The sequence below is a fragment of the Alosa alosa genome, chromosome 15 (assembly GCF_017589495.1).
Source record: "Alosa alosa isolate M-15738 ecotype Scorff River chromosome 15, AALO_Geno_1.1, whole genome shotgun sequence".
NCBI classification, from domain to species: domain Eukaryota; kingdom Metazoa; phylum Chordata; class Actinopteri; order Clupeiformes; family Clupeidae; genus Alosa; species Alosa alosa.
The window spans coordinates 32,888,133-32,901,083 of record NC_063203.1 but is presented as its reverse complement, the minus strand read 5'-3'; the positions used below and the strand labels follow the sequence as shown (position 1 = coordinate 32,901,083).

Genomic DNA, 12,951 nt, shown 5'->3' with positions numbered 1-12,951 from the left:
GGGGTTGGGAGTTGATTTGAGACTATGGTGTGTGTGTGTGTTAATGTTCATGTTAATGTGTGTGTGTGTGTGGGGTGATATAAGACTATGGTGTGTGTGTGTTAATGTTCATGTTACTGTGTGTGTGTGGGGAGGGGGCGGTCGGTTGAGGCTGCTTGTAAACTTTGCAATTCAGACAAGTCCAATGCAGGTGGGGGCTCTGCAGTTCTTTGATGAACACAACAGTATACGGCAAGTATGACGGCACCGCAGAGCAGAACCAGAACCAGAACCCCGACGACCACTCCTGCTACGACCCCAGTTCTGCTTCCCTCTGCAGCTAGGAAACCATGGCAACAGAGGTAAGTGTTAATGTCTCTGGGCGCATATTCACAACCCTAATGGTACATTCACATACTTCCGTGCGTTGCTGGTGGGTTTTCCCGACGTTCAGTGGTGTATGCGTTGAAGCGAGACTGACCGGTCAACAATCAGTCACCATTGTCATCTGGCAGTGGCGGGTAATGTTAAGTTGCTAACACTGTTATCTGGTAGTGGAGGGTAGCTAGCTAACTTGCTAACGCTATTATCTGAGAGTGTGTAAAGTGCTTTGAGTGCTCGGAGGAGTGGAAAACTTGCTAACGCTATTATCTGAGGGAGTGTAAAGTGCTTTGAGTGCTCGGAGGAGTGGAAAAGCGCTATATAAATGCAGTCTATTTACCATTAGTACACTAACAGAACACCTATAAGTTCACTTTGAGTACACCTAAACATGACTACTTTTACACCTTAGAAATACTTAACGTATACTATTTCTATAGGCTCAACACAGCATGAAACTTTGATCGAAGTATCATCAGTGTCTCTACACATGAACTCGAGCATTGAGAACACAGGACAGGACGATCACAGGACGCTTGTTTAACATATGATGGCTTGGACAGCTGTCCGCACCTCACTATCTCACCACAGGGGTCCCCCAGGGCTCAGTGCTGGGCCCCCTTCTCTTTGCTATCTACACCACCTCCTTGGGACAGATTATCCGTTCGCATGGCTTCTCATACTACTGCTATGCAGAGGACACACAGCTCTATCTGTCCTTTCCACCTGATGACCCCCTGGTCTCGGCTCAGATCTCGGATTGCCTCTCAGAAATTTTTACATCAATGACGGCACATCCAGCTAAACCTCTCAAAAACTGAACTGCTGGTCCTCCCAGCTAAATCTACGATAAATAATGACATCAACAGCAAAATTGACTCCCTGTTTGTTGCACCCACCAGGGCTGCAAGAAATTTAGGACTCATTCTCGACAACCAACTAACCTTCTCCGATCATGTCGCCCGGTCGTGCCATTTCATACCTTACAACATACGGAAAATCATGACGTACTTGACATAAGATGCTACCTGACTCCTGGTACAGGCTACCCAACTCCTGGTACATAGTCATCTCACGACTTGACTACTGTAACGCCCTCCTGACAGGTCTTCCAGCCTGCACAGTGAAACCCCTTCAAATGATCCAGAAAGCGGTGGCGTGCCTGGTCTTCAACAAACCCAAAAGGGCACATGTCACCCCGCTCACCTCATCCAGCTACACTGGCTACCTATGGCTGCCTGCATCAAATTCAAGTCTCTAACGCTTGCCTATAAAGTAGTCTCCAGTTCTGCTCCCACCTACTTGAATGCTCATACAGGCATATGCTACAGTAATGTGTTTCTTTTTTAATAAATTGCCTGTACACTTTCTCGAGTTCTCAATGCTTTGGTTTACATGTAGAGACCCTCATTATGCTACCGTGTGGTGCTATTTTAAGCCTTGTTAGTGGTATAGAAATAGCGATTACATTTTACTGTACGTCTGCCCTGAAGGCTAGCGTTAAACGCTAATTAGCGGTTTGCAATAAAACTGGTCACGTTCGACTAGCATGAAAACAAATCCCAGCGAAAGGTCGAACTCGGTACAAATGGGTTATTAACCCCTAGGTTCATTTTGCACCGGAATTGTCCTTTAAAGGGAATGACAGATGTCATTCTCATTGGTTTAAATGATGTTACGCCCAAAACACACCCATGACTGATTAAGAAACATAAGGCCCACCTTCTTGCGCCGGACGTTTCATAACTAAACTCCGAAATTTGTTTAAACTATTCGCTAGTGACCATGCACTCTGTCATAATAGGGCCCATAAACTGAAAGTGGGCCAATTTAGTCCGAAGAAGTACTAAAATAGTACAAGTATACCATCAGCACATTTATATTATAAACAGGCAGGGATATAAGGCTATACATCCTATTACATGCGCAGAGAAGTTAAACCCAGTTGACAAATCACTCCTAGACCCCCCGCCAGACACACACACACATTGGCCTGCAGTGGCAGACTTGCTCCATCTTTATTAAAAAATAATAATAATAATAATAATAACGTTGAAAAATAATGTTGGTTAATCTGCAGATTCCACATGTGGGAGTAGTTGTGTGGTCGCAGTTTGGGGCTTGTTAGTCTCCCACTCACCGTAGTGTGTATGAAAATGAATATTCCCTCTAAAAAAACACATATATTCGAACTATTCGAACATCTGGTTCCGCATTTTGTCAATGACGCACATTACATCAATAGCAGGACAAATTAATACAAAGAGATATATTTATTTAAAGGAACCATATGTAAATAATGTATTTCAATTAATCATAAAATGGCCCTGATATATCACTAGACATTAATTTAGCCGCCAGGGTTAAATTGGATTTTTACATCAAAATTTCAAAAGGCCATGGCTTGCAAGTGGTCAGAGATAAAGTCCTACTGTAAATGTGAAAATCATTGAGTATGACCAGAAGTTTATGAAGGGGGTAAATTTACTCATCTAATTTGCATATTATGACGTCACTGGATGGCAACCACCGTGAATTATGCACATTTCAGTAAATACTAGATGTTGAACATATTTGAGCAGTTTTACTTTCTTTTTTTGTCATTTCACCTACATAACAAATGAACAGGAAAACAGTCACATGTAAACCAACAATAGTAAACTATTACTACAAACCCTATGCTACTATACAATAAAGTAGCCTGGTCAAATCAGTTCCATATCGCGCGTGACTTTGAAGTTCTTCAGAGCCCTATTTTTACAACCCCTGCTGTCTATACCACGTCCATTACGGACACTATCATCACTATTGTCACTGGCACCTCCAGCTATGTTGGGCAGAGGGTCGAAATAAGCATGGTATGCTTAGTGGACACTGTTGAAAAAGACGCACCTCCATTCACAGACGCTCCGTGACGATCAGTCAATAGGCGATCAATCATATTCTCCAAAAGGCAGATATTCTCCTTCACAACGGATCCAAGACTTCATCACACGTGAATTTTTTTTTCAACATTTGGTGTATTTCTGCTTCAATTTGTGCAAAACTATGGCCCACATCGTTTCCACGTTATGGAGGAAATGCACGTCTTCTTTGTGTGTTTCCCGCGTGTTTTTAGCGAGCTTCCTGAAAACTTTGAAAAAAAAAGGTTGAGCTTGAATCGAAGGTCTGGGTGTCTGCCAACTAGTGGTCAAGAGTACAAATGAGATTTTACACTGTACTCGCGTCTATCGTCTGTTTTATTCAGTAACGATGCTTGTCGCAATATTGTGACATGGGCGGTTAGAGGGTTAAGAAATCATGTTCATTTCAAATACTTTCAAATAATATCACTGACAACAGTAGTCCGGCCAGGCTATTGTCATTTAAAAAGCGAAGTTGCAGCCCTCAACTGATGTTGATGTTGTGTTTTCTCATGTCATGTTGTGTTGTGTTTTGGCCTGATGCGCCACCCTCTACCTATCTACTAATCACAAAGTCAGTAGTGTTTCGGCATCCGGGTTGGCAACCTCGAGTCAGGGGGGAGGGGGAGGGGATACACCGCTTTACAGTAATTTGAAAGTGATTGCAGTACCAGTGTTGGCCACAATCTTACATATGGTTCCTTTAAGTTTAAACATATTTGACAACATCGGCATTACCTACACAAAAAAAGTAAATCAACTAATGGCTAAGACCGCAGACCTCACTCTCGCTCACTTGCACACACTCTTTCCCTCTCTTGCCTGCAGGTACGCAGCTATTCCAAAGGGAAAGAATGGCCAATTCACTAACTATCTATCTATCTATCTATCTAGCTATATATCTAGCTATCTATCTATCTAGCTATTCCAAAGGGAAAGAATGACCAATTCACTAACTATCTATCTATCTATCTATCTATCTATCTATCTATTCCAAAGGGAAAGAATGGCCAATTCACTAACTATCTATCTATCTATCTATCTATCTATCTATTCCAAAGGGAAAGAATGGCCAATTCACTAACTATCTATCTATCTATCTATCTATCTATCTATCTATCTATTCCAAAGGGAAAGATTGGCCAATTCACTATCTATCTATCTATCTATCTATCTATCTATCTAGCTATTCCAAAGGAAAAGAATGGCCAATTCACTAACTATCTATCTATCTATCTAGCTATTCCAAAGGGAAAGAATGACCAATTCACTAACTATCTATCTATCTATCTATCTATTCCAAAGGGAAAGAATGGCCAATTCACTAACTATCTATCTATCTATCTAGCTATTCCAAAGGGAAAGAATGACCAATTCACTAACTATCTATCTATCTATCTATCTATCTAGCTATTCCAAAGGGAAAGAATGGCCAATTCACTAACTATCTATCTATCTATTTTTTCCAAAGGGAAAGAATGGCCAATTCACTAACTATCTATCTATCTATCTATCTATCTAGCTATTCCAAAGGGAAAGAATGGCCAATTATCTATCTATCTATCTATCTATCTATCTATCTATCTATCTATCTATCTATCTATCTAGCTATTCCAAAGGGAAAGAATGACCAATTCACTAACTATCTATCTATCTATCTATCTATCTATCTATCTATCTATCTATCTATCTAGCTATTCCAAAGGGAAAGAATGACCAATTCACTAACTATCTATCTATCTATCTATCTATCTATCTATCTATTCCAAATGGAAAGAATGGCCAATTCACTAACTATCTATCTATCTATCTAGCTATCTATTCCAAAGGGAAAGAATGGCCAATTCACTAACTATCTATCTATCTATCTATCTATCTATCTATCTATCTAACTAACTATATATCTATCTATCTATCTAGCTATTCCAAAGGGAAAGAATGGTAGCCAATTCACTAACTCAAGACTTCAATGCCATCATATATACAACATTTTTTTACACAACAAAAACAGAAAGGATGGAGGCAGCAAAGGTAGAGGAGTAATTTCAGCAAAGGTAGAGGAGTGATTTCTTCCATCTTCCATGTAAGTCAACTTTCAGCAGTGACGCTGTGCGACTCCCGTGACCTCCCGTGACCGTGACCCATTCGCATAGCAGACAGCCGCGCCTTTGCTACCGGGCGTGTTTTTCCACATTCGAATATTAATCTTCACCTTCAAAATTCTGTTTTTTAAAACTATTCGAATATATATTCGAATTTAGAATATTCATTGACAGCTCTAGTGTGCATGGGTGTGTGTGTGTGTTTCAGTAAAATGTCTCACCTGCACTGTTGCGTGGTCGTTCGTTGTCTCCTAAAATGGTGCGACTCTTTATGGTGTGAGTGACTATGTGTGTGTGTAATATACTGTGTGTGTGTGTGTGTGTGTGTGTGTGTGTAAATATACTGTGTGTGTGTGTGTGTGTGTGTGTGTGTGTGTGTGTAATATACTGTGTGTGTGTGTGTGTGTGTGTGTAATATACTGTGTGTGTGTGTAACATGTATTTATGGTGTGTGTCTGTGTGTGTGTGTGTGTAATATACTGTGTGTGTGTGTGTGTGTGTGTGTGTGTGTAATATACTGTGTGTGTGTGTAATATACTGTGTGTGTGTGTATTGCAGTAAGATGCCTCACCTGTTCCAGGGGCCAATGTGGTCTTTCCTGTAAACCAAACAGAGAGTCACTACACACATGTATTTATGGTGTGTGTCTGTGTGTGTGTGTGTGTCTATGTGAGAGAGTGTGTGTGTCGGTGTGTGTGTGTGTGTATATTAAATATTTTGTCCACCTTCCACTGTGGCTGGTGGATTCCAAAATCTACCAGCCACACAACTTTCTCACCAGCCACTAGAGATACGGTATAAAATGTGATATCATGATTATAGTAACCAAAATTGTCACGGTTATCGGCATTATTGTGATACATTATTGTGATATATATACTGATAAGTATATATAATATATAATTATCCAACCTGATCTAACTATACTGTGTAGCCTACATCATCTGACTTTATTTGATTTACAGATATCTAGGCTATATTTAACATTTATTTTCTATTTGGCCTGTTATGAAATCATGCATTGACCAATTTAAGCACAGTTCAGTTTTAAGAAACTTAAATACATGTACGCTTAGTATTTTGTGAAAACAAATCATTAAGGCTACATTGACAAACTCTTAACCATGATATATTCTCTGATTCTAATATTTACAGATATCTGGGCGATGTAAGCACAGCTCCGTTGTAATATTTATAGATATCTGGGCGATGTAAGCACAGCTCCGTTTAAAGCCCAAAGAGACCATGTTGAAATTTGCTACAATTTATTTCAAAACTGGATCACTCTGGAACGGCTAATTATACAGGGGAATGCATTACACCTTTGTGAATGGATGTGGAGATGGGGGCAGAGAATAATTCAATTTTAATTTGTTATTTTTCCCGCGAACCGTTTATCACAGCAAATAGCAGCTAACTACCGCCGTTTAAAAGCAGATAAAAGGCTCTTTCATGTGATACGTGTGATGAGTACTTCTTAAGTAGTTCAATAGAGAATAATGGGTGAATTTGGACACACTTTGTGTGCCTATTGTTGTGTCAAAAAGTGAAGTGCTGCGCCGTGCTACGCAGAGACTGCGGCTCACTGGTAGTTATTATAGGTAACTTCAAATCAGCACGATTTACACTTATAGGCTACTGATAACCTTACATGATCCCTAAGAGACACTTTCTTATTTTTAACCGTCAGGGCCTATAACAATTCCACCGTATCTGACTGTATATTTGTGGTATGCTAACTAAGTTGATCAAATTCACCCGCATTTGGCTGATAGCGGGTGCTAATTTCCATCCCTGGTGTGTGTGTGTGTCGTTGTGTGTGTGTGTGTGAATGTGTGTGTGCGCGTGCGCATGTGTGTTTGTGAATCTGAGTGTGTGTGTGTGAAAGAGAGAAGCCCTTTATGTTGTATTGGAACCATCTGTGAGATTGGCCGTTTAGCTTGGCAGCATGTGGGGTGATATTCCAATATTTTCGACAGGAAAAGGATGTCATGATGTCATTAGAAACATTATCAACAGGGAAAGGATGTCATGATGTCATTAGAAACATTTTCAACAGGAAAAGGATGTCATGTCATTCGAAACATTATCAACAGGGAAAGGATGTCATTACATACATTGTCAGTGGGAAAAGGATGTCACTATGTCATGATGTCATTAGAAACATTATCAAAGGGGGAAAGGATGTCATGATGTCATTAGATACACTGTCACTGGAAAAAGGATGTCACTATGTCATGATGTCATTAGAAACATTATCAAAGGGGGAAAGGATGTCATGATGTCATTAGAAACATTGTCAATGGGAAAAGGATGTCATTAGAAACATTATCAACAGGAAAAGGATGTCATGATGTCATTAGAAACATTGTCAATGGGAAAAGGATTGCATTATGTCATGATGTCATTAAAAACATTATCAACAGTAAAAAGGATGTCAAGATGTCATTAGAAACATTATCAACAGGAAAATGATGGCTTCCATTTATTCATCTTACATGCTAATAATGATACACCATTTGCATTCACGCACACACACACACTTCCAACTCATTTCCTCTATTAGTTTAGTTTGCTAATGTGGTATTAATCGATCTTAATAAATGGTTTAATTTGAACCTGTTGTTGTCTCCCTTTATGTTGCGATCTGTTCACGAGTTGGCCGTAACAAAACTTTGTCAATGGTAAAAGGATGTCATGATGTCATTAGAAACATTGTCAATGGTAAAAGCATGGCATTATGTCTAAGAAACATTGGCAATGGTAAAATGAAGACTTTGCAAAGATTTGGAAAAGATTTTTGAAAGACTACAGTCTTTGGTCCTCTCACATCTAAAGACAAGTGATAAGAGTTGTTGAGTCACAGACTATGATTTTGCAACAACTAGGAATCATGCAGGGTCAGGCTATTTACAAGACTGCTACTAGATTCCTTTAAATTATGTCCATCGTGCACTACATATCAATAGGAACTCATATGATAGCCTACTCATATCAAAGTCATTTTTTCGTGTTTCTGCAACATTGTTTCATGTGTGACATCCCTAACAGATATAGTGTCACGTGGAATAGCCGACTAATAATTTATAAGAAATGAAATAACAAATAATCATATAGACTACAACTTTGCCCCTTCCTGTTTGGTGTTGGAGAGAGGTCACTAACTTTGCCCCTTCCTGTTTGGTGTTGGAGAGAGGTCACTAACTTTGCCCCTTCCTGTTTGGTGTTGGAGAGAGGTCACTAACTTTGCCCCTTCCTGTTTGGTGTTGGAGAGAGGTCACAATTGTTTTTTATATTGTTCACGTCACTATTTGCATGAGCCACAACTAAAAAGACTTGCGATAATATCAAACACGTTTGATATTGTCGTAACGGCAATACTTGAAAAAGACTGACTCCAACGGACTTAAAATCGCTTACACTAACTTCACCTTACACTAAATGATCTAGTTCACGGGTGCGCACCGCGATTCCAGTACAACATCCATGATTTTTGTCCGACATTGGAAATTTTGTCGCTGACTGTGAAAACAGACCAAAATCGCATACAATATAAGGCCGCCATAAGAAACATTGTCAATAGTAAATGGATAGCATTATGTCATTAGAAACATTGTCAATGGTAAAAGGATGGCATTATGTCTAAGAAACATTGTGAATGGTAAAACAATGGCATTATGTCATTATTTGTGTTAAAAGAGAGAAATAAAAAAGCCATAAACAAATATGTTTTGACTGTAACATGCGTCTGAAGTTTATACATATTCATCATTTTAATCATTATTATCATGTTTATAAATATCATGTTTACAAAAAGTGTAATGTGGTGTGTGTGTGTGAGAGTATGAGACAGTGAATAGAAACAACCATTATAGACATATATATATATATATATATATATATACACACATACATACACATACATACATACACACAACCAACTATACACCAACTACACACCAGCTATATCAGCTATACCAAGCCCTTTTAAATAACAATAACAGCACCAACACAATTGCTCATAATGTTCAGAATTACATATGATCAATTAAAACATTAATTCAATTGTTCAGAATTAGATATGATCAATAACAGCATTACCGTAATTGTTTAGAATTACATATGATCAATTAAAACATTAATACAATTGTTCAGAATTAGATATGATCAATAACAGCATTTCCGTAATTGTTCAGAATTACATATGATCAATTAAAACATTAATTCAATTGTTCAGAATTAGATATGATCAATAACAGCATTACCGTAATTGTTCAGAATTACATATGAAATGCCCATATACAGTATATTGCACAGGTTTATGGGCAGGCTATGGAATATAATATTTATATAAATATAATGTATAGGATGGAGTGTTAGCAGTGCAAGGTCATAGGTGAAACAGTGTAGGAATGTAAATGTAAACAGGTAAACAGGTAAAAAGTAAACTACAGTAGTAACAGCTAAAATGCGAATCCTAGACAGGAGGTGAGGTTTTGTTCAGCAGCCTCTGGAAAGAAGCTGAGCCTGAGCCTGCTGGTGTGGGAGCGCAGGCTCCTGTATCGCCTGCCAGATGGAAAGAGACTGAAAAGACCATGGGTTGGGTGGGTGGTGTCCTTGACAATGGATTTGGCTTTGTTTGTACAGCGTTTATGATATGTGTTGTGGATGGAGGGGAGTTGGAAGCCAATAGTCCTTTGGGAAGATTTCACTACTCTTTGTAGTGCCTTGCGATCAGCAGCGTTGCAGTTGCCATACCATACAGAGATGCAGTTAGTGAGTATGCTCTCAATGGTACAACGATAGAAGTCTGTTAGAATCCTAGGACATAGGTGTCCTATTCTGGGCTGGGTCCTATAGGTGCTTTCTTCTTATGGTGTGTGTGTCTGGGGGGGGGGGGCTCTATCCCTCTCAACCGCTCCTCCAGCTTTCTTCTTATGGTGTGTGTGTGTTGGTGTGTGTGTGTGTGGGGAGGGGGTGATGGCTATGGTGTTGTCTCTCTGTACTCTTCCATCTCAGTTCCTCTCTCTGCAGTGTTCTGAAGGCCCGAGCGATGACTGTTTTTAATTATTACGGAACCGCAGAGCAGGAGAAGAACCACGGCGACCACTCCCGCTATGATACCATATCTGCTTCTCTCAGCTGTTAGGAAACCATGGCAACAGGGGGAAGTGTTAATGTCACTGGGCCCATATTCACAACCCTAAATGCAGCTATACATTCACATGCTTCCGTGTGTTAATTATTAAATGTTAATAGTCTTGAATTTCCCCTTAGGGATCAAAAGTATTAATCTATCTATCTATCTTAACGCTTACTGGGGAGTTTTCCCGACGTTCAAGGGTGTGTATGCGTTGAACATGATCTATTTAGAAATACCGCTCTATCAGACGTGTGTATGTGTTGAGCATGATTTATTTAGAAATACTGCTCTCTCAGATGTTAGAAATACCGCTCTATCAGACGTGTGTATGTGTTGAGCATGATTTATTTAGAAATACCGCTCTCTCAGACGTTAGAAATACCGCTCTCTCAGACGTTAGAAATATTGCTCTATCAGCCGTGTGTATGTGTTGAGCATGATTTATTTCGAAATACCGCTCTCTCAGACATTAGAAATACTGCTCTATCAGACGTTAGAAATACCGCTCTCTCAGACGTTAGAAATATTGCTCTATCAGACGTGTGTATGTGTTGAGCATGATTTATTCAGAAATACCGCTCTCTCAGACATTAGAAATACTGCTCTATCAGACGTTAGAAATACCGCTCTCTCAGACGTTAGAAATATTGCTCTATCAGACGTGTGTATGTGTTGAGCATGATTTATTTAGAAATACCGCTCTCTCAGACATTAGAAATACTGCTCTATCAGACGTTAGAAATACCGCTCTCTCAGACGTTAGAAATATTGCTCTATCAGACGTGTGTATGTGTTGAGCATGATTTATTTAGAAATACCGCTCTCTCAGACGTTAGAAATACTGCTCTATCAGACGTTAGAAATACCGCTCTCTCAGACGTTAGAAATATTGCTCTATCAGACGTTAGAAATACCGCTCTCTCAGACGTTAGAAATATCGCTCTATCAGACGTGTGTATGTGTTGAGCATGATTTATTTAGAAATACCGCTCTCTCAGACGTTAGAAATACCGCTCTATCAGACGTTAGAAATACCGCTCTCTCAGACGTTAGAAATACTGCTCTATCAGACGTTAGCAATGACGCTCTCTCAGACGTTAGAAATACCGCTTTATCGGACATTACAAATACCGCTCTATCAGACGTGTGTATGCGTTGAGCATGATTTATTTTGAAATACCGCTCTCTCAGACGTTAGAAATACCGCTCTATCAGACGTGCGTATGTGTTGAACATGATTTATTTAGAAAAACAGCTCTCTCATGTGTGTGTATGTGTTGAACATGATTTATTTAGAAATACCGCTCTCAGACGTTAGAAATACCGCTCTCTCAGACGTTAGAAATACTGCTCTATCAGACGTTAGAAATACCGCTCTCTCAGACGTTAGAAATACCGCTCTCTCAGACGTTAGAAATATCGCTCTATCAGACGTGTGTATGTGTTGAGCATGATTTATTTAGAAATAACGCTCTCTCAGACGTTAGAAATACTGCTCTATCAGACGTTATAAATACCGCTCTCTCAGACGTTAGAAATATCGCTCTATCGGACATTACAAATACCGCTTTATCAGACGTGTGTATGCGTTGAACATGATTTATTTAGAAATACCGCTCTATCAGACGTTAGAAATACCGCTCTATCAGACGTGCGTATGCGTTGAACATGATTTATTTAGAAAAACAGCTCTCTCATGTGTGTGTATGTGTTGAACATGATTTATTTAGAAATATAGCTCTCTCAGACCTTCCCCCTCTAACTTTCTTATGATTTAACTTGAGAACTTGAGATTCTTGAAAACAAAGTTTTTAAATTTCTTCTCAATTTTCTTTACAACTTTAACAAAGCCCTTCACCAGTCTCAGTTTAGCCTGCCATCAAGTGTGTGTGTGTGTGTGTGTATGTGTGTGTGTGTGTGTGTGTGTGTGTGTGTAAAAAGTACAAATAAGACTGTTCAAAATGAACTGGCTATCAAATCTGAATACCAATGCAAATGCTCTAATACCATATTTACATATACTTGGATGTATAGTGTAGGTGGTCTCCATGCCAGTGTGTGTGTGTGTGTGTGTGTGTGTGTGTGTGTGTGTGAGTACCAGGCGCGTCGTTAGACCTGGGCATTCGGGGCTATAGCCCCGGATCCTCTGGGGATAGCCCCGGATCTATGGGTCGTCAACAACAACAACAACAAAAAACTCTAATCGTGAATGAAATAAATAGCCCCGAGAAGAGACTTTTGTGTTTTGTGTCCATTGTGTGCATTAACGGCAGCAAGAGAATCTGACGGATCTGGGCAGGTTTAGAATCATCTGTTGCAAAATGTTGCAATTTCAATTCTCCCTACGCTTATTACGCGATTGCTGTTTCAGGCTTCTACTAACTAGCCTTAGCTTAAATAAGTGTACAGAAGGACAAATGGATATTAGAAGTTTCTTTAGAGA

At 39.5% G+C, this 12,951-nt stretch overlaps 1 protein-coding gene across 1 annotated transcript in view; it reads right to left on the bottom strand.

Moving 5' to 3' along the window:
• LOC125308049 (ceruloplasmin-like) overlaps window positions 1–12,951 on the bottom strand; it is a 36,947-nt gene that overhangs the window by 14,312 nt on the left and 9,684 nt on the right. The window contains exon 4 of the mRNA XM_048264261.1: window positions 5,937–5,963. Within this exon, the coding sequence (XP_048120218.1) occupies window positions 5,937–5,963 (27 nt within the window). The remainder of the gene's footprint in view (window positions 1–5,936; window positions 5,964–12,951) is intronic.